Source organism: Ovis canadensis, chromosome 2 (assembly GCF_042477335.2).
Source record: "Ovis canadensis isolate MfBH-ARS-UI-01 breed Bighorn chromosome 2, ARS-UI_OviCan_v2, whole genome shotgun sequence".
NCBI classification, from domain to species: Eukaryota; Metazoa; Chordata; class Mammalia; order Artiodactyla; family Bovidae; genus Ovis; species Ovis canadensis.
The window spans coordinates 214,006,445-214,029,271 of NC_091246.1; the positions used below are offsets into that span (position 1 = coordinate 214,006,445).

The window sequence follows — 22,827 nt, forward strand, 5'->3', positions numbered from 1 at the left end:
TCTTGTTGTAAAATCATTATAGCGTCAGATTAATTTAGATATGATGGTGTTTCCTTTCTTCAGTATGTTCTAAAGTCATCTGTTGTTTTCTTAATTAGCTTGAAAATAGGACAAAACATTCATCAAAATTGCTTACATGAGTGAATTCTTTAACTACTGGGCCAAAAGGAGAGAAAGAGCAGAAAGTTACAATTTAAATGTTGTGAGTGATGTCACCCTGTAGTGAGAGGTCCATCGGTAATATAAGTCTGCTCTTCCTTCTTTTTGGCCTCAAATTGGTGTTTCTCTTCCGGTGTTATTTTACTTTCCATATAACAAGGATTCCAAGGATAAGCCAACCTTGGCGTTAATGCTTGTCCAAGGATTTAGTAATCTGTTCCAATCCTGCAGGAATAACTGATCATATCACACGTACTCAGAGAGAGTGTATCAGACTCCAACCTGTTATTCCCTGAGGTTTGGAAGGGTGATTTTGCTGAACCTTGATTTGAATTTACATCCATACTTTAGGACTGTGATGCCCTAGAGAGATGCTGGCTACTAAAAGTGCTGATTGGGGATTGAAGTAACTTTGTCCAAGAGGGAACTTTGTGACTGTTCTTCCTTTTTTTTTTTTTTTTTTGCTCTTGAAAAAGAGAAAGGAAAAGAAGATTCTCTCTGAGGAGCTAATTCTGACCTCGTGTTCTCCTCTCACCTCCCCTCCTGTCCCTCCGCTGACTCTGAATCACTGATTGTGCATGTTTGACCCAGTGTTTTCCTCCTGCACCTGTCCTGTTGTCTACCCTCAGATTTACAAGGAGCAGCTTAACACCAGGGTTGTCCTGGTGGCTGTAGAGACCTGGACTGAGAGGGATCACATTGACATCACCACCAACCTTGTGCAGATGCTCCACGAATTCTCCAAATACCGACAGCGTATCAGACAGCATGCTGATGCTGTGCATCTCATTTCGTATGTATTCCCAGCCCTTGGCTTGATATTGATCTCTATCCCTTTATTGTATCAGTTAGGTTATATATTAGTAAATCTATCCTGAACAAGATTGAGGTTGATTCCTCTGTTACCTAAGAACCATAGAAGTAGGCTGCCCGGTGTTGAAACAGTGGTTCCACAGTCAGGAGATCTGTATTTAGAGCACTTCCCTCCTTTCAGACCTTCCATCCTCAAGGTCAATTCATGACTCAAGACAGCTGCTGACACTCCAGCCTTCATCACAGGCAATAGGAATGCCAGGCAGGGAGACGTGTGAAAAGACCCTCCTTCCAGCTAACCCATTGTAGTAGATTTCCTGAAAACGTGCGTGTATCAATTTCATCAACAAATCATCTACTAGATCTTTATCACAGTGGCCACAATGAGCTGTAAGAGAGTCTAGGAAAGATAGTACTTTGAAATGAACTATTGAGTAACATTGATGTTCCATCACTAAAGAAAGGGGATACCTTGTTTACTTCTGATAAGTTGTTCACTTCCCCACTGGTGGTTAAGCTGTTTTCAGACAGTCCTCTAAGGTTCTGTCCTGGGATCAAACTGACTGAAGTCCTTCTTCCTTCTTTATTCTTTCCTGTTACTCTTTGCTTTTCTCAGTGTTTAATCAGCAATTTACAATTGTCAATATTTTATATAACTACTAGATAGTTTCTACTAAAAAAAATCAAGGACTGTGGTCTCTATCTTTGTGCCTCAATTTCTGTGCCAGTATGTGGTGCTTAATTGATTTTGACTCAACTGAGATTGTTTAACATAACAGTAAAGGTATTTATGATAACATACATTTAGAAGTATTTAAAATGTAGTTTTTGGCTTCCTGAAGGAAGGTTGGTTTGGAGTATTCAGTGTAGGAGAATAGATGTATTGAAATTGAATATTAATAGAATAAAGTTGGAATTAATGGAATTAATTGGAATATTAATGGAATAAAATTGAAATATAATGGTCACTACGTTGGTTTCCTAATAGCACTTATTTTTCCTAAGGCGTGTGACATTCCACTATAAGAGGAGCAGCCTGAGTTACTTTGGAGGTGTCTGCTCTCGCACAAGGGGAGTTGGTGTGAATGAGGTAAATGTTATCAATTTTCCTAAAGTAGAGCTTTATCTGTGCATCTGATTTCTTTCTTCCCTGTGGCCTAGTTTACATCCCTTCTCAGGCCTGTTTAGAATGATAATAACATTGAGAATATAGTGTAAGTGGTTTGTATTAGTAAATAGAACCCAAAGTGAGCTTTGGTGTTAGAAAAGAGCTATTGTTTCATATCATAATGATAATTTTTCCTATTTATCAGGCAGATGCAAACTGAAGATTGGCCCAGAAATTTCTTGGCCTCTATAGATAAGTTTTTATAATCTTGTTAATCCTTCTGTTATGACTTTTTAAAGAATTATCTGCTCTTCTGCCCATGTTAGGTTTAACACACCCTCCAAGTAGAACCAACTAAATCTAAACCTTGGTCAGTTCCTGAATATATAATGGTACTAGATTATCCCAGTAGCCATCATTCAGTGGAGACTTCTCTTGACAGATTTGTAGTAAGTTGAATTTATTCTCGATTTGGTATGAAGTGAAATGGGGCACAGCCTTTTATGATTTTATGTTTCCATGTGAAAACATCAAGTTCTGAGAGATGCCACATAGTGAGAGAGGCTTTCTGCTTCTTGGGCCCAGTTGCAAGGAAGAAGTGATAAGGAGCATATGCCGTCTTTTGATGCTGTGAGGCTCTACTTAGGGGACTGAGAAGATATGTGGTAATGATTAAGAAATAATAACTAGCTTTGTGCCCTCTCTCAAATGTTTCCCACACACTTTCAACTCTGAAAAACAGTATGGTCTTCCAATGGCAGTGGCACAAGTATTATCGCAGAGCCTGGCTCAAAACCTTGGAATCCAATGGGAACCTTCTAGCAGAAAGCCAAGTATGTACACTGACCTTCTTACTTTCATGTGCCATTCTGTCTGTATAATGCATGTCCGGTCAAAAAAGAAATATTTTTCATTCCTAAGTCATAATAACTTAACTGTGGTATATCTCCTTCCCCTAAACAAATGATAAAATGAGTAACTTAAGATAACTCTTAATTTGTGTGGGTTGGAGAAATGTCCCTTTCAAAGTCTGTAAAATCATCCTTTCTCAGGATGATCAGCTCCTTCTCATACTGCAGAATGTTGGGGTACTTAGAGGTGAATACTCAGCCTGTAGGATCTAATCAGTTGAATACAGACACAAGATGTCAGTGGAGCTCCATCACAAGTTCAGCTGGATCAGAAAAAAAGATCTGGAATTAAAAGGAGCTTAAACCCTAATGAAATTTACCAACATAGTACCATCATTAACAGTAGAGAAGCTTCCCGTATAGGCATCCCATCCTGGGGGCAGGTGAGAGAGGATAACACTCCTCTCTACTGAGCTGGCAGGGCCTCAGTGGAGTAGAAACAGCCACAAATCCCATCCTGTAGGAAAACACAGCCAGTGACTACTGGATATCACTTTCCTCATTAGCCAGAGGAGAGGCAGATGGAAAGACAAGTCTGAGATTCTAGAGGTGAGGTGTTAAAGGCCCACAGTAATTTGAGGGGAGTCCTTGAACATTTTAAATTTCTTTTAAAATTAGTATAAAATCCAGCTTGGATTATATTCCTCTTTATAGCAATACAATAGTAAAATATAATTTCTATTAATAATACACTTTTGTGGCGGAAGGCCAAAGTGCCTAGGAAGCCCACGATGTGATCCTGTGGAAAAAAAGACTGAGGTGTTCACTCCAACTAGTCTGTTATCTAGGAATCAACTGGAAATCTACTCTCCTCTGTGAAAATATCAGATGCCAGGGATAAAGGTGTCCTTCTCCACCCCCTCCCCAAAGAAGAAAAGGATAAATATCTACCTTAACATTATCCTATACTTTATACCTTTTTGACTACTATCAAATAATTGTCATTAATGGATAGTGTTATGGAAACTTGAAATAAAATCTATGTCCAGGGTGTCTCGATTCCCTTTAAGGGCCTATTAGGTCATCACTTTATAGGTACATTAAGTCTGGTGGCATTTAGCAAATCTCCACAAACTTTCATCTGTTAATTTCTTGCTCAGAGTGTTTGCTTTCCCAGAGTACGCATTAAAGGAGGTGGTTCAGGTTTCACTGGCTGGCATCAATGCCCGAAAATCAGAAGGAGTAGGACCAGGTTTATGACCTTGTTTGAAAAACCTGGAACCAAGAAGAAGCCAGTGCTGGGGGCAGCTAAGAGATCTTACTGAGTCATATGATGGAAAAGGGTGAGCAATAGGGTTCATTACTAATACCAGGCATACTTCCTTCCTTTCTAAAATTCTTTATTCCTTTGTGAATTATTTGTTCAGATAGATTAGTTCTGAATTGTGAATTTTTAAAAATCCATTTGGAAGTCTTTAAAAATATCTTTGTCTATCACAGCAAAGAGAAAAGAAAAAAATGAATGAAAAGGCTAGCCTGTCACACTGTCCATATGTCCATCTGTGGTATCTGTGTTAAGTTTATGATTGTTATTTCATTTAGATGATTTGACATTTCTATTTTAGATTGCTCTCTTTTACTGTATGTTTTAGCTTAGTGTTCTTCAAGCCTCTGGCTGATCCTCGCTTTGACTATAGCAGATTGAATTCTCTTCTCTAATGTCCAGTGTGCTCTGTTAGCAGGACTTCAGTGAGGACTCACTGAACTGTGCAGCAGAGCTTTGTAGTTCCCAGAGAACACATAGGCTACCATCTCATGTGAGCCCCAGAACCATTCTGGGAGATGGGCACAGAGATGCCTTCCCATTTTAGAGGTGGAAATCCTGAGACCCAAGAAATGCTAAGTCACTTGCCTATGAAACTCTCATCAGATAGAACTTGGACTAGAACACTAGTTTGTAAAGCCTACCCTGGACCACAGTACTTTCCATTAAACCTTAAACTAGAAACTGAATTGAATTCTCTGAGGTACAAAAATGAAGAGAGGCACAATTTTATTTCTTGCAGCTATTGTCTTAGGAGGCAAGCTATACTTGTTGGAAAGGAAAAAGAAATATTAATTTAAATGAAATAGGTTTTGCTGTTGATTCTTTTCCTAGATTAAAGAAGTTAGCAATGAATAATTAAGGAGTTAAAAAATGACTAGCTCTCCACCCCCAGCAGCCCCTTAGCAATCCTGCAGGCAAATCAGCTGGGCAAGATAGCATCTGAAGAAAGATCAGGAGGAGTCAGGCAGTTCGCACACAATGGGAAACAATGCAGAATCCAACCTCTTGCCCTCAGAACTCACTGAAATTTTTTCTCCTTTTTCCCTTAAAAAACTGCCATGGCCAAGCAGAATCTTCAGAGTTGGTTTGAGACATGAGTCTGCCTTCTCCCCAAGTGTCTGGCTTCCTGATTAAAGCAACCTTTCCTTTCCAACCAAAAAAAGAGAAAGAAATAGGTTTTGTTTGGTGAGACATCATGTTCTGTACCCATTTGACATGGAATTGGTAATAAGGAATTTATTTTAAGAGCTATGATGCAAATTAAAGATGTGACTTTTGTTGTTTCCCTTTTCTTCCATTGCTTTGTATTGTTTCACTGGACTAGAATGTGACTGCACAGAATCCTGGGGTGGCTGCATCATGGAAGAAACAGGGTAAATTTTCATTGTACCTGCATGTGATGTATTACTGAAATTGGTATCTATTATCAGCTACAGTCTCTCAGATACTGGTCTGTTAAGCTAAGCCTTAAAATAAATCCAATAATTCATTATCTGATATTTTTAAAAAATGAAATAGCAGGTTCACCTTGTACTTTGAGGTTTTTATTTAAAGTTGGTAATAAAAGTAAAATAAAGTAACTGCTTCTACTTCTATTAACCGTTAAAGGAAGCACATGATTAAGTGCTTCTAAGTTTAGTGGTTGTATTAATTTTTTAGTACACTTAGGATAAAAGCTGGTTGTCTAACTGTCAGTGAAAACCCATTTAGTCAACAATTTATATTTTAAGGAACTCATAAATAGACATATTTACTGTAATAAAATTGTACTGTATTCCTTACATAATCAATAAGACTTTAAAAAATTGAGATAGATTTATCACGACTAAATTAGGTAGTCTTCTATTGATAGGCATTTGAACATTTCCTCACCTAACTCCTCTTTGGAAACTAGAGCAGCTGTCTCTGGGTTGTTAGTACATCTGTGAACCAAGGCCTAGAAACACAATCTTTCCCAGGGACCTCTGCCCCACTGCAGCCACTGCCCAAGGCCTCCTAAGCTAGAGTCCCCTCCCTATAAATAGAAGTTCCTCACTCATCTCTCTCCCACTTCCCGTGCCCATGTCAGACATCTGCTCAACACATCACCGTTTCTGGTCCTGCCCCCTCCCTGACCTACTTTTACAGAGTCCCTTCCTGATTTCCCCACCAGGAGTCCAGCTCAGGGGAACACGAGGTGTGTGAGCATGAAGGCTTGAAGAGAGACTCAGCCATTATGCCTGCTACTCTAGGGCACATGTTTCTAGAAATTAGCTCAAACTTGACTGTTAACTTTGAGGCTTCCCTTTCTATTGTACCATAGTTTCACAACATTGTTGCTTAATCAGGCTTTTTTGAGGTAACACCATTCATAATATTGGTTCTATCAAGAAAGGTCTTCTGAACTTCCAATTTCTAAATGAATTTTTAGACTGACTCTCCATAGGCTATAATAAAACGATTTAAACTTAGTATGTATTTTCTGATGGGCTTCCCATGTGGCTCAGTGGTAAAGAATCCACCTGTCAAGCAGGAGACATGGGTTTGATCCCTGGGTCAGGAAGATCCCCTGGAGAAGGAAATGGCAACCCATTCCAGTATTCTTGCCTGGCCTATGGACAGAGGAACATGGCAGGCGGGGTTGCAAAGAATTGGACACACTAACAACTACACCCTACAGCCACAGCATGTACTGACATAGTGATAGAAATTTGGTTAATTAACTTACAAAGAAGTTATTATATTATATTCCTTTTGTTATTATATTCCTGCAAAATCATAGATATTACCAAGTAGTAAGTTGAGAATAAGGAGCTGTTGCCTAATTCTAATTCAGAAGGAGCTTACCCTAATTCTGGTTTGATTGTGTATATATACATATAAAAACATACATAGTCTAACACATCTCTTTAGGGTTTCCTTGTATACCTCAGTTCTGTTGCTAAAGCCTGCAATGTAATATCTTTAATCAATTGACTCTCACAATTCCCTCCTCCAAAGTAAAATCTTGTAGGTTCCTAAGCTCCTTTTATTTAGTTCAGAGGCAATAAAAAGAAAGTGCTTATCTTTACTATGTGCGTGTTAAATGCTTCAGTTGTGTCTGACTCTGTGTGACCCCATGGACTATAGCCTGCCAGGCTACTCTGTCCATGTGATTCTTCAGGCAAGAATACTGGAGTGGGTTGCCATGCCCTCCTCCAGGGATCTTCCTTATCCAGGGATCCAAACCGCGTCTCTTACATCTGCATTGGAAGGTGGTTTTTTTTTTTTTTTTACCACTAGCACCACCAAGGAAGCCCTGTGTTTACTGCTGCTGGTGCTAAGTTGCATCAGTCATGTCTGACTCTGTGCGACCCCATAGACGGCAGCCCACCAGGCTCCGGTGTCCATGGGATTCTCCAGGCAAGACCAGTGGAGTGGGTTGCTATTTCCTTCTCCAATGCATGAAAGTGAAAAGTGAAAGTGAAGTCGCTCAGTCATATCTGACTCAGAAACCCCATGGACTGCAGCCTACCAGGCTCCTCTGTCTATGGGATTTTCCAGGCAAGAGTACTGGAGTGGGTTGCCATTGCCTTCTCCATCTTTATTGAGACAGAGAAAATAAAGTGACCACATTTCTACAGCCTAGATGAAGTTTGGGGATGAACTTTTCAAAAAATCAAGTCTGAGCACAAAAGGGCTTGACTGCTAAGGAGGCTGTAACCTAGCCTCCCAAATCTGTGACTTCTTTTGGATTTCTATTTTTACAGGCTCTAGCACACACACTTATTTGGCAGTTTGAACATAAGTGCCTTGTCGAAATTTGTGCAGAATCACATGAATCCCTGGTGGCTTCCTGGTGGCTCAGGCGGTAAAGTGTCTGCCTGCAACGTGGGAGACCCAGGTTCAATCCCTGGGTTGGGGAGATCCCCTGGAGAAGGAAACGGCAACCCACTCCAGTACTCTGCCTGGAAAATCCCATGGATGGAGGAGCCTGGCAGGCTACAGTCCATGGGGTCGTGGAGTCGGACACAACTGAGCTACTTCACTTCATGTGAATCCAGAGTGATCATTTTGTTCTAATTCAAAGGTTTTAATTTTCTTCTTTGATGACTGTTTTGGGTAAATTTTTTACATAATTGATTCTTTATTTTCTCAGGGTATCTCATTCCAGAAAGTTCTCAAAGTGCAGTATTTTGGAGTATAGAGACTTTTTACTGAGAGGGGGTGGAGCCTGTCTTTTCAACAGGCCAACAAAGGTTAGTAACTTAGAAAGTGTGCTTATTTCTCCTTTTCTTTTCTTTTTTTTTAACAGTGGAAATATGCCAAATGTCAGATACTTGTTTTGGAAAGCAGTTTTCTTTCCAATCAGATTAATGTTTAGTTATAAAAGGCTTTATCGTGTTGAAGAGTGAGTCTTGTTTCAATGAATAACAAGAACACAGCTTCACTGTTTCAAAACTCTGGTGTTTCAGTGCTGGTTGTACCTCCTCTCAGACCTCTCCTCCAAAAAACAGACAGACAGTCCTTCAATTAAAATATCTTGAAGTTCTCATGTTAGGGTCTTTATCCTGCTGCGAAGAGATAGTGAGTTAGATTAAGATATATTACTTTAGTAATTTAGTAAGATATATTCCTTTAGTAATTACCATTACTCTGACAAAAATTCTGTTTCCCTTTGACATTTTCTCTAGGGGTATAAATAATTTCTTGGATTTTCTTTCTTTCTTTTTTGCGGGGAGGAAAGGAATAGTCCATTCTCCCAGAGGGAAAGCATTGCTAATATCAATTAGCAAAAAAAAAAAATGACCCAAAGTACTTATGGATCTTGTGCATACACACATGCATGCTGCTGCTAAGTCACTTCAGTCGTGTCCGACTCTTCGCGACCCCATAGACGGCCTCCCACCAGGCTCCCCCATCCCTGGGATTCTCCAGGCAAGAACACTGGAGTGGGTTGCCATTTCCTTCTCCAGTGCATGAAAGTGAAAAGTGAAAGTGAAGTCGCTCAGCCGTGTCCGACTCTTAGTGACCCCATGGACTACAGCCTAGCAGGCTCCTCTGTCCATGGGGTTTTCCAGGCAAGAGTACCGGAGTGGGGTGCCATCGCCTTCTCCAACATACATGCATATTTGTGTGTATGTATTTCTTTACTTGAGAAGGTCTATTTGTCAATGGCATTTCATTACTATTCATGTGTACAATGCAACAATCTCTTATCCACAATTCCTTCATTCAAAAGCTCTGAAAATTGGAAATGTTTTATATGAATTTACAGGAAACATATTGGACAGTAAAACTTGTCCTGAACTGAAAAATTTTATTTAACCCTCATAGTGTAAATATTCATAAATCTTACTGCAGAAATGTTAATGTGTTCAATTCTAGTCTGTATACCAGGCTTTTCCGGGCTCTTTTACAGAACATAGTAAATGCATCATACTTTTCTAAAATTCAGCAATACCAGAATTCTTAAGCACCTGGGCTTTTAGATCTGGGACTGTAGACCTATAGCAGAATCATTCCAAATGAAGTTGCTTAAAGGCAAAAAGACAGGACTGGTGCAAATTAGCAGATGGCATAGACATTCTAACACTTCACATTTCATATTTCTTTTTAAGACACTACATCATAAGTCAAATACAGTCCATTGCTCTGCAAAATATTTAATGCTCTGCAAATTGAGAAAGCAGTGAAATCATGTTAGCTTTTAAAAAGAAAACAGTGACTGATGTGGATAACTGACAGAATAATTTATTCCCATCCCCATAATTAAGTGATACTGCCAAGTTAGGCTGATACTCTGATGCCTGACATCTGTATAAAACCTCAGCAAGCCTGCAGAAAAAGAAACAGGAATTTTAAAGTGACCTTGCATCATTAAACTCAGTCGCCTTCCTTTCATGGTACTGATCTCAATGCAACAGAAATTTGAAAGCTTCAGAGTGTTTAAAACGGGTGCAGTGAGTAATAATGAATTAATGTGAGCTGCTGGCATTTCTGAATTGCAAAGTACATGGCTAATTTTACCTGCCTTATAGCTCACCAGCTAATTATAAGCATCACGCCTGAGGAAACAACACTGAGTTGTTTGGAAATACTAGGAGCTCTAGTGAATGTATAAGGATCCATCATTAAATTTCTGAGATTGCCTGAGATTACAAAGGAAATTATTCCAATAAGCTGGAAACTATATAAAAAATTACCTATATGTCTTCAATTTTAGCAGTTAGTGAATATGGAATTCTGTCTTTTTAAATGACATATTGGAATAATTTTTTAAAAGCCCCTGTGGATTACAGTGGGATGGTTTATGCACATATGAAAGAACGGACTTTTTTCCAAATGTTACAGTCAGCGGATGTATGTATATATACGCATGAGGATCCCCTGGAGAAGTAAATGGCAACCCACTCCAATATTCTTGCCTGGAGAATTCCATGGACAAGGAGCCTGGTGGGCTATAGTCCACGGGGTTGCAAAGAATCAGACACGACTGAGCAACTAACACACATGAAAGAACCAACTTTTTCCCAAGTGTTATAGTCAATGGGTGTATATATATATATATATGCATGTTTTATGTGTTATTTTCACATTATCTATGGACAGCTTTTCTGCTCTCTGGGAACCTTCTCGGCTGTCATGTTAGCCATCTGATCTGTAACAGTGACCTGTCTCCAGATGGAAGAAGAGCCCTAGGAATGAAATCTAGCAGTGGTTTACGTGGGAGGCCTGATACACAGAGCTATCATGTTCCAGTCTGCCTTTCTCTTTTCTCCTCTCTGCTGATCAGAATATCACAGAAATGAGGACTGCTGATTTTAGTCATTGGATTTTCCCATGGGGAAGCCCCACCCAAGTATCCTGGAAACCTTCCTTGCTTGTTATAGCTGCGTTCCTCCTGGAAGCAGAAGGATGAGCGGGTCTTCCTTGGGTGGACTCAGTGGGAGGCAGTCCTTCCTCTCTCAGATACATGGCTCTGAACATTCGGATTGGAATGCCCTGTTCCAGTCTTCGCCTGAGTGTAGTGCACATACACAGAAAAATCTTGCCCCTGGTAATGGGAAATGGAAATGTTTCTCGTAAAAAATCAGCTGCCTCAACAACTGATCTGTAATAGAGTTTATTTGGCAATCGAGTTCATAGCATTAGGAGGGTGGATTATTCTAGAAACTTGGCTCTTCCGTCACTCCAGGAATGATTGAGAAATTTCTATAATGTGTGCATATGCCCACATGTTTGCCTAATATGGTTCAGATGGTGCAGTTTTCTTTTCGGTGACATGATGGGCGTGGATTTCCAGCAACAATTTTTCCCTAAGTTTATTTGCATTTAGCTGATGGCGGATATCACCTTTAGCTGTGACTGAAGCATTTTTTATCTTTTTGACAGTTTTTATATCTTCTCAGCTGTCTGGATATGTCAGCAAATTAGGTACCTGTGAGTCTTATTAGAGATGCATTTTACCTTCGTTAGTAAATATGAAAAGTGATCTATTCATCTTGACAGCTTATTTCTATAAAAAGTAACTCTAATGGTAGAGGTCATCTCTGGAGCCCACCACCAGAGAATCAACCCTCCAAGAGATATTACCTCCATTTAAACTATGTTGTTTAGAAGTGTTATTAATAAATGAACACTGTTTCTCACACAGATGTATCTGTAAGATGCCATAACAGTAGGTCATGGAGGAATATCTTGTGATAGCTGATTATAGGGTGTGTATATAACCTAATTGGAAAATTGATTTTCTGTGATAAATTGAAATGTTTTCCCTTTACCTTTCTAACCTCTTTCAGCTGTTTGAGCCCACAGAGTGTGGAAATGGATACGTAGAAGCTGGGGAGGAGTGTGACTGTGGCATCCATGTGGTAAGTATAAGAAATCTTTCCTACGTGCAGCACGTTTTCCACCCAGAGCAAACAGCAATAGCATTAGTGAGAAGCCTACCTCATCATTCACTGTGGCCTCACTGCCTTGACTCCTGAACTCTCTCATCAATGCTTAGTCGTAGCTCAGACATGCTAGAATTAAACATGTCCTTATGGCTCTGTCTGAAGAAACCGAACACATTCTTCTACCCAAATTCATATCTCTTACAAATTCATAGCTCATATTCATCTCAGACAAATTGTACCAAGTCATGAAAATTCTTTCTGTGTTGTGTAATATTTTTGTCTTTGTCAAGCTAGATTGACTGTTAAAATTATAATAGAGCTAACCGAGGGTAGGATGCCTGCTAAAAAATAAGCTTACTCTCTGGTAGAGAAGTCCTTTCTTAGAAGACCATACTTTGCTGAGAAGTATAGCAGGAAGGAATCTACCACTAAAATGATTAATTCTTTCCTAAAATATTTGCTTACCATTATATACATCTCTTCATGTAAATAATGCATGTCACATGTGGAGAAAATATAGAATGGCCAGCGAGTGGGTTTCCTCACTTACTCACATGAAGTGTTTTCTCTAGGAATGCTATGGACTGTGCTGTAAGAAATGCTCTCTCTCCAATGGGGCCCACTGCAGCGATGGGCCTTGCTGCAATAATACTTCATGTCTTGTGAGTTCTCTGACAGTTTCGTCTCTCTTATCGATGACATATTAGCCAAATATTACGATGTGTACCTTGAGTATTTGTACAGCTTGTCACATTTTTGTTGATAGACATTGTGTATTAGCCCAGCAATTTTATTGAATCAATAAATCTACCCAAATTCTGTGAGTTACTACAATTATCTTTATTATAATTCACTACCAACAAACCCTTGGACAGCAAGGAGATCAAACTAGTCAATCTTAAGGGAAATCAACCCTGAATACTTGTTGAAAGGACTAATACTGAAGCTGAAACTCCAATATTTTGGTCATCTGATACGAACAGCTGACTCATTGGAAACGTCCCTGATGCTGGGAAAGATTGAAGGCAGAAGGAGAAGAGGGTGTCAGAGGATGAGATGGTTGGATGGCATCATTGATGCAATGGACATAAACTTGCACAAACTTTGGGAGATGGTGAGGGACAGAGAGGCCTGCTGTGCTGCAGTCCATAGGGTGGCAAAGAGTTGGACACGACTGGGTGACTGAACAACAACCAATAATCCTATTCTCCAGCACCTCCCTAAGAAAATATACCTATAATCCTTCCAAAATAATCATTGGCAATTGCCCTACTAACATGGGTGAAAACCAAGTTAAATGGTTGAATAGAAGAGGGACAGTTTCTGTGGTCTTTTTCATAATATGTCCCACTTATAAACTTTTTCTTTAAAACTCATCCTAATTTATTTTAGAGCCTGAGCATAAAACCTAGTCCTTATATTTTCACATTTGATGTTTAAAATCCCTTATAAAGGCAAATGGGAAGGCAATGGCAACCCACTCCAGTACTCTTGCCTGGAAAATCCCATGGGCGGAGGAGCCTGGTAGGCTGCAGTCCATGGGGTCACGAAAAGCTGGACACGACTGAGCGACTTCACTTTCACTTTTCACTTTCCTGCATTGGAGAAGGAAATGGCAACCCACTCCAGTGTTCTTGCCTGGAGAATCCCATGGATGGGGGAGCCTGGTGGGCTGCCATCTATGGGGTCACACAGAGTTGGACACGACTGAAGCGACTTAGCAGCAGCAGCAGAAAGGCAAACGAGCCAGATAAGGCAGTAATATATGGATGTAAGTTTATATGTGTATATGCACACCTTTTGTTTGTGTGGAAGTATAGTTACTTCTATCTTTGGAAACCTCTGGTTAATTTTTAAAAAGTTATTTTTAAAATCATTGTTTTTCTCATTCTATAAAATTCCTAATATTTTTTAAAACCGGAAAATAATATGATTTAACTTTATTCAATACCAATGGGGTATTAGGCATGTGATATTCTAGAAGATTCCAGCTTAGATTTTCTTGCCTTAGGTCCCCAAGCAGATTATAAATTGCTTGAAAATGATGGACTCTTTCCTTCATCTTTTACCAACCCCTCTCCTAGACAAAATGCCTTGTATTCAGCAGTCATTCACTGGCATCACTGAAGGGAATTCATATGAATTAACTGAAATCTGATTGTATATATTTAGCTAAAGCAAGACTAGTATCCAAGCTGATAGATAAATTAGTGCAGATTGGGTGTGTATATCAGCCTTTAGAGAGGTCCTAAACATTTATATTTATATTTTAGCGTTTAGTGCTTTTGTCTTAAGCCACACCAGTGTTCCTTCTTTACATAATTGCTATCACAGTGTTTTTCAAATATAATACTCTGAAATAGCAGATTTTGAAATCTGAACATTTAATGCCATGGTTAATGATTCATATTTACTACAGAGAGTGGTTTTTGGGAATTATCTCTATTCTGAAACTACCTTGCTGATTCATAAAGAGTTTGGCAGTGGTTATGAGAGGATGTCATGATTTCTGGTGAATACAAGAATACTAACTCTTTGAAATATTAATACTAGTTCCTAATATTGAGTTTTGATTTGCAGTTTCAGCCACGAGGATATGAATGTCGGGATGCTGTGAATGGGTGTGATATTACCGAGTATTGTACTGGAGACTCTGGCCAGGTATGGCAAACTGAGTTTTAGGAAATAGATCTTATTTGCAAATACATATTATAATGCTTTCAATTTGAATTACATGTGTGATTATGATTTGGTTCTTTTGGGGTTTTTGGTTTTGTTTTATTCTGTTTTCTAGTAGTTTCTAGCTCCCACTATGCTTTTATTTTAGGAATATTTATTGGGCCTAAAAAATCCATTTTCTTCCAAATTTCCCCTTTATAATTAATTTCCTTTATTATTGCTTATATCCAATTAATTGGTATAGTTGTATGTCTCAGCAATGTTCTGGTCCCCACATCTAAAATAGTAGGCTCACACTGATAAAGCACTAATGGTACCGTTTTCAAACAATTTTTAACAAAATTTTGGACACAAGCTCAGTGTAGAAATCTGAAAGCGCCGCACTGCTGTAGTTGGGGTGGGATTGTCTGTCGCCAGCTCTCTCCATTCATGTATGAAGCGCTGGCTTCATGGCCCAAACACTTGGCATGATCTTCTTCATGTTAAAATTATTGCATTATCATTAAGATTGCCTTTCGGCATTCCTTCTTTACTTTTTATGTTTTTAAACATTTACATCGTGTTGTTTTAAGTCTTTGTCATTCAAATGGATATTTGTGGAGCCCCTGCTGTGTCTCAAGCACTGCTTTGAATGCCAGGCTTTGGGAGGAATCGAAATAGGCACCTCCTTGCTCTTCCCAGGCTTGTATTCTGCTGGGTTAGAAAGGCTAATAAATTAATGAGACCCAGTGAATACCGAATCATGGCTTCTTCAAGAGATGGAATGGAAGCAGGGATAGCTGGGAAATAGTGGAAATGATTCAGAGAAGAAGTCAGGAGTCAGGAGTAGGGGCTTGGTAAGAATTTTCGACTTCATCCTACCTTCAATATTATTCTGATGTTACCTCAACAACATTTTCCCATGCTATGATATAGTTTTCATAAATATTTCCTTTACAGTTGCATGAAAGTCAGCCATGTGGATTTACAAGTCACTTCTACATCTAGTGGTGAATATTTAGATTGTTGGCAGCATTTCATTATTATCATTAATATAGCTATAAATCTCTTTGCATTAAAAATTTTTTTTTTCTGGCCCGGCCACATGGCATATGGTCTCTTAGTTCCCTGACCAGGGATCAAAGCTGCTCTCCTTCCTGCATTGGAAGGACAGAGTCTTAACCACTGGACCACCAGGGAAGTCCTGCTATGCATTTTAAAGAGTGTTTCTTGTTTGGAGTTAGCAACTTAGGGTAAGTTTCTCAAGAGCAGAATTACCTATTGCCAGGTATTGTGATTTACATGGGGTTCCTGATAGAGTATAGCTGGAAACTAAAATATCATTTTTGTTATTGCAAAGAGCCAAGTTGAAAGTGATAGCTCAGTGTGAGGGCTGAATGGGCCTCTTTACAAATCCCAGATTTAGGCTGTAGTAACAGATTATTGCCATAATTGGGCCTGGAATGACCTGCCCTTGCCAAGGTGGCCCTTGCCTTGTATGCTATGGAGGAGCAGTAGAGAGAGGATGAATTATGTGAGTAGGCAGGAGAAGATGGCAGAACTGAGCCAGAATGCTGTGTTATTCTCCTGAAGTGTATCCATCAACCTGTAAATTGCTCTACCTGCCTGGAGAAGTGAGCACAGGAGCAGAGAGTAACTGGAGTAACACTGAGTTCTCCTCCCTGGAAGGAAACATGAGGATAGGAAAACAAAATTTCCTAATTAATCTTTTGAAAGGTTTTGATATATATATTCTGAGTCTTGATTCAAATGGATATAGTACAAAGGTTATGGTATAGTGAACTATATTCAGGTTATCCTTTTGTGATTTTTATGCATATCTGTCATTATATATAGCAGAGACGGCAATGGCACCCCACTCCAGTACTCTTGCCTGGAAAATCCCATGGGCAGAGGAGCCTGGTAGGCTGCAGTCCATGGGGTTGTGAAGAGTTGGGCACGACTGAGCGACTTCACTTTCACTTTTCACTTTCACGCATTGGAGAAGGAAATGGCAATCCACTCCAGTGTTCTTGCCTGGAGAATCCCAGGGACGGGGGAGCCTGGTGGGCTGCCGTCTAGGGGCTGCACAGAGTTGGACACGACTGAAGCGACTTAGCAGCAGCAGTCCTTATATAAATACATAAATTGATTTCTTTCCAATTTTTAAATAATATAGTGTTAGCATGTAAGAACTGTGGATTCTGTGACTTATGACAAGTATACTGACATTTCTGATACACTGTTTCACTGAGTTATATTTTTAGTTTTGTAGAATGAAACTGTTTTTATACCCATCGTCTATGGGTTTGGTTTTGTGTGTTCAGTTCTTTTAAAAGTATCAGTTCAGTTCAGCGCTCAGTCATGTCGGAGTCTTTGCGACCCCATGGATTGTAGCATGCCAAGCCTTCCTGTCCATCACCAACTCCTGGAGTTTGCTCAAACTCATGTCCACTGAGTCGGTGATGCCATCTGACTGTTTCATCCTCTGTCGTCCCCTTCTCCTCCCACCTTCAATCTTTCCCATCATCAGGGTCTTTCCAAATGAGTCACTTCTTCACATCAGGTGGCCAAAGTATAAAAGTATAGTTTTTCCATTCCAACCTTTAACTCCTGAATTGTCATAGGCTTGACTGGAAATAAAGTTTTTATAATAAGGGTTCTTGTTCAATCTACTATTTTATTTAAATTTTTAAAATATTCTCTTTATTTCATGTCCCAAGGTGAAAATTGTACTGTTAAACTGGAATAGCATGTTCCCTTAGTAACAATTCCCTTCTATGACCAGAAGGAACCTGAACTAGATAAGTGGAAGAGAGGGAGTTAAATACCACCACACCCCTGCCCCCAACACACAGTAATTCTTCTGTTTTGAAAGAAGCAAGAAACTTTGAATTTAATTGATACTAATAATAATTAAAATGGGATGTCTTAGAATCTCTGCATCTCTGAAAATCAGTCCTTTTGGTGACATTATGTATTTATTGCTTATATCTCACAGTATATTTCTGCTTATTTTTTGTATTATTATTTACTGATGCTTCTGAGCTGCTCTTTAAATTCATGATTTAAAAGAGAATAAATAAGACATGGAACTGAGAGACATTCTGGGCAAACAATCTGGATGATCTAATGAAGATATTTTTGAAAGATATGGGAAATATGTTTTGTTAAACACTGGGAAATAGGTCATCAAAATGGGAGTATAACACAATTTAAAATAAGCACATTTAAAGGCTGTTGCACTGTGGAAGCTAGCCTCAGTTGGACCTTCCTGCACAGGGTAAAAATGTCATTTATTTATCAGTATTATTTTTTATATGTTTTTAAATTTTTGACTGTGTCTCTAGTTGAGGCATGCAGGCATAGTTGCCCTGTGGCATGTAGGATCTTAGTTCCAAGATCAGGGATTGAACTCATGTCCCCTGCACTGAAAGTCAGATTCTTAACCACTAAACCACCAGGGAAGTCCCTCAGATGGCATTTAGAGACCGAATCCAGAGCTCTGCTCACAAGCAGAATAAAGTACACAGATTTATGGCTCTTCTATTTTAAATGTCTCCAGAGAACAATAGACATTTCATAATTTCCTTTGTTAAACATTTCAGTGTTAAACAACTGGCTTTTATTAGCCTAAATTGAAAATAGATTAGAAATCTTCTTCCATGTAGTTATGACAGTTTGTAATGAGAGCTTTTTAAATTTTATCAAATCCTACTAGTTTTCTCCTGTTGAAACATCACAAAAGTCAAATATGACAAGTTAAGTTTAGACCCTGATGTGTGTATTCAGCAAACGACATTTCTTTTGCATTTTGGTTCATTGTGGTTGCGTTCACCTTGGAGTAAGTGAGTAATTACTGTTAGTTGATTAATAAGATAATAATGGTGTTTTGAATGGATTTGGATGAATGAAAGAGACCATAGGGAATCTCTGTTTTTGTGCAGTCGGTCCAGTAAACCAAGTTCTCATGCTGATAATTACATCTTTTGAATAGTTACCATTAGGTTGAGTGAAAACTGGTATGAAAATTGGTTGTTCTTTAGAAAGCTGTAGAAACAAAGCCTTTAATCTCAATGTGTTCCTTGATAAGTTACTGCTTCTTAGCAATTCTAAAGTAGTTCTATTATCTTTCTGTTGTGACCTTGATAAACAGCTTGCTACTGCAGAATAAAATAATTGTCCAAGTCATTTATTTATTTTCTCAGTCAGTCACTAGTCATTGAGCACCTTCTCAATAATAATTGAGCCCAGCTTTGTTCTAGGTGCCAGGGAGGGAGCAAGGACAGAAAATCCCTGTCTGCATGGAGCTTGCATTAGGATGGGAGCAGTAAACAAAGTGTTTGCGTGAATCACAACAAAATGTGGAAAATTCTTCAAGAGATGAGAATACTAGACCATCTCACCTGCCTCCTGAGAAATCTGTATGCAGGTCAAGAAGCAACAGTTAGAACTGGACATGGAAAAACAGACTGGTTCCAAATTGGGAAAGGTGTACATCAAGGCCGTATATTGTCACTCTGCTTATTTAACTTATATGCAGAGTACATCATGAGAAACGCTGGGCTGGATGAAGCACAAGCTGGAATCAAGATTGTCGAGAGACACACATTAACACTGTGGCTGATTCATGTCAATGGATGGCAAAAACCACCACAATATTGTAAAGTAATTAGCGTCCAATTAAAATTAATGAATTAATTAAAAAAAGATTGCTGGGAGAAATATCAATAATCTCAGATATGCAGATACCACCCTTATGGCAGAAAGCAAAGAACTAAAGAGCCTCTTGATAAAAGTGAAAGAGGAGAGTAAAAAAGTTGGCTTAAAACTCAGCATTCAGAAAACTAAGATCATGGCATCTGGTCCCATCAATTGATGGCAAATAGATAGGGAAACAATGGAAACAGTGAGAGACTTTATTTTCTTGGGCTCCAAAATGACTGTAGATGGTGACTGCAGCCATGAAATTAAAAGATGCTTGGTCCTTGGAAGAAAAGCTATGACCAACCTAGACAGCATATTAAAAAGTGGAGACATTACTTTACCAACCAACTTCCATCTAGTCAAAGCTATGGTTTTTTCAGTAGTCATGTATGGATGTGAAAGTTGAACTATAAAGAAAGCTGAGTGCCAAAGAATTGATGCTTTTGAACTGTGGTATTGGAGAAGACTCTTGAGAGTCCCTTAGATGTCAGGGAAATCAAACCATCAATCCTAAAGGAAATCAGTCCTGAATATTCATTGGAAGGACTGATGATGAAGTTGAAACTCCAATACTTTGGCTACCTGATACAAAGAACTTACTCATTGGAAAAGACCCTGATGCTGGGAAAGATTGAAGGCAGGAGGAGAAGGGGGTGACAGAGGATGTAATGGTTGAATGGCATCACCAACTTGATGGACATGAGTTTGAGCAAGCTCCAGGAGCTGGTGATAGACAGGGAAGCCTGGTGTGCTGCAGTCCATGGGGTCGTGAAGAGTCAGATACGACTGAACAACTGAACTGACCGAACAGACAAACAGATACATGAAAGTTTGATGATAAGTAAAACAGTGAATGGGGAACAGAGGATGCTAAAATGGGGGAGGAGGTTATGGGGTTGGAGGACATGGTTAAAGAAGGCTTCTCTGAGATGCTAATGTTCAGGCAATGTCCTAAAAAAATTGAGAGAACAAGCTGGGTGGAAATCTGCAGGAAAGCTTGGAGGAAGAGCAAGAACAAAGACCACGGGGTTGACAGTGTGGCTGGTGCCCTCACGTGAGGTCAGGTAGGGATGAGGGCAGGGTCAGTATAGGAGCAGATCACGAGTTTGGAAGACCAGTGAGTAGACCGGGAAGCCATTAGCAGAAGAGCAACATGATGTGGTTTAGGTTTTTAAAGGGACACTCTGGTCGCTCTGTCACCTATAAGGAGACTAGAGGGGATGAAGGGAAATCAGTTGGAGGTGGTTGCATCATCAGGTGAGAAGATAGTGTTGGGTTCAACCAGCTATTAGCGGTGGAGATGGAGGAAACTGGTCAGATTGTAATTATATTTGAAGATATTGCTACCAGGATTCGTCGATGGACTAGAAAGAGAGTATGAGTAAAAGAGAGGAACACAGGATGACTCCCTGGTTTGGGGCCTGGGCAACTGGGAGAGTGGGACTGTCATTTACTGAGAAGGTGAAAATCAAGGGAGGACCTCACAGGGTATTGCTATGTTTCTTATTCACTTACTGCAACTGTGGTATTTTTCCCCCCTTTTAGTATTTGTTTTCAGTGCTGTAGCAGAGTCTTAGACTTGACTTTTTTTTTAGCTCTCTTAAATGTGATAAATAAGATGAAGAGAGAGTAAAAATGTGAATTATCCAGGATAATGTTAGGGAAAATTGAAATGTACTTAAAAAAAAAAACAATTTGATAAATAGACCTGGAAAAAGAAAGAACTATCACATTACAGTTGTTTTAATAAGTCTACAGTTTGAGAGGTCAGAAATGTAGTGGAGATACAGCACTTTTATTGAAGGGCTGGGTATTTCTTCTTTTTCAGTAATGTGGAATGGAGGTGGGTGTCACATGCAGATCTGACATTTTCATAGAGCTGAACGAGGTCTTGTAAATTAGTTCCTGAACGTATCCACTCCTGTGTAACAAGCTGATTTGTTCCCTTCATTGTCCATTTTAATCCCTTCTACTTTGAACTTTGTAGGCAAGTGAACGTAAATTATTCTAGTGCATCTCATGGAAAACAAACATAAGAAGCACCCACTGCTTTGACTGACTGATTCCTTTTTGCCAATGACTGGAGAATAAATTTGGATTAGCTATTTAAGGAGTTACTCATGTTTTCCTAATTATAAGTTGTATTTTTTAAATATTTCTTTCAAACTTTACTGATATGAATGATGGGTAACACACAATTTACAAATAGTAATAAACTCATCCTTAAACTTTTTTGTATTTTAATGTATTGTACAAATAAACTGAAAGTACTTCACATATCGAATGTTAACTAAAAATATATTTTTCAGTGCCCACCAAATCTTCATAAGCAAGATGGATATGCATGCAACCAAAATCAGGTATGCTGGGCCATAGGTTTTAACTGGGATTTTATGAAAGGCTCAATTTTCAGGGTTGTTTTGGATGAATGTAATTTTGATGGCAAATTGCAGCTCAAACAACAGGAAATTATTGCATTGGTTTTCCTATTCAGAGTTGTTTCATATCATATAGAATACTAAATATATTTATCTCTGGGTGTAAACTGTCCAGATTGAGAGTGTGGGGGAAAAAAGTAATGGCTGAAGAATTAGAGATCTAACTTATGGAGTTGTAACTATCTTTAATCATTTTAGCCTATTTTGGGAAAATATGGTAATATATTGTAATGCTTTTTTTTTTTTTCTGAAGCTATGTTATGACCTAACCATTCACATACAAAATAACCTAAAAATCATTTTGGTGTCACTCAAAGCAATGCACCCATTTTCGTTTTCCATAAAATTTTAGATGATTAATTGTACTTGAGCTGTACAGTGAGGTCTGTTCTGTTTTTTAGATTTTAATTTTCATTCTTCTGTGTCTCTTAAGATGTTTGTGAGTTTTATTTTCATTGTGAAAATACTAGGGTAACCAAGAAAACCCAACTTTGTCTAAGACAATGATAAGGAGACCTTGCAGTGAGAATCGGGGGGGAAATGGGACCAGCTCCCTGTACCTTATGGCATGTATTCTGTCCTCAGGGCCGCTGCTACAATGGGGAGTGCAAGACCCGGGACAACCAGTGTCAGTACATCTGGGGACCAAGTAGGTCATGTTTCCTACTCAGGTTTCTCTTGGGATTCTTTGCTGCCCATCTTGCTGATTGGGAGTGATTAAAACAAGAGAAAAAAAAAAAAAACCTAGAAAAGGCTGAAGAGAATGGTGAATCATAGTCATAAAGCCACAGCAAACAACTGCTGACACTGAAGACTTGTCATCAGAACCGAACAGTGCTATTCACTGAGTGTGGCTGTGACAGAACGGATGTCACACCCACTTGCTAAGATTGGGTTGAGTGCAGTG

At 39.1% G+C, this 22,827-nt stretch overlaps 1 protein-coding gene across 4 annotated transcripts in view; it reads left to right on the forward strand.

Annotated features, from left to right (window-relative positions):
• ADAM23 (ADAM metallopeptidase domain 23) overlaps window positions 1–22,827 on the forward strand; it is a 189,371-nt gene that overhangs the window by 132,596 nt on the left and 33,948 nt on the right. For all 4 annotated transcript variants that reach the window (XM_069578117.1, XM_069578121.1, XM_069578119.1 and 1 more), the window contains exons 11-20: window positions 789–952; window positions 1,978–2,062; window positions 2,823–2,913; window positions 5,583–5,631; window positions 8,376–8,475; window positions 12,019–12,090; window positions 12,690–12,779; window positions 14,698–14,778; window positions 21,792–21,842; window positions 22,506–22,569. In XM_069578117.1, coding sequence (XP_069434218.1) covers window positions 789–952; window positions 1,978–2,062; window positions 2,823–2,913; window positions 5,583–5,631; window positions 8,376–8,475; window positions 12,019–12,090; window positions 12,690–12,779; window positions 14,698–14,778; window positions 21,792–21,842; window positions 22,506–22,569 — 847 coding nt within the window. The remainder of the gene's footprint in view (window positions 1–788; window positions 953–1,977; window positions 2,063–2,822; window positions 2,914–5,582; window positions 5,632–8,375; window positions 8,476–12,018; window positions 12,091–12,689; window positions 12,780–14,697; window positions 14,779–21,791; window positions 21,843–22,505; window positions 22,570–22,827) is intronic.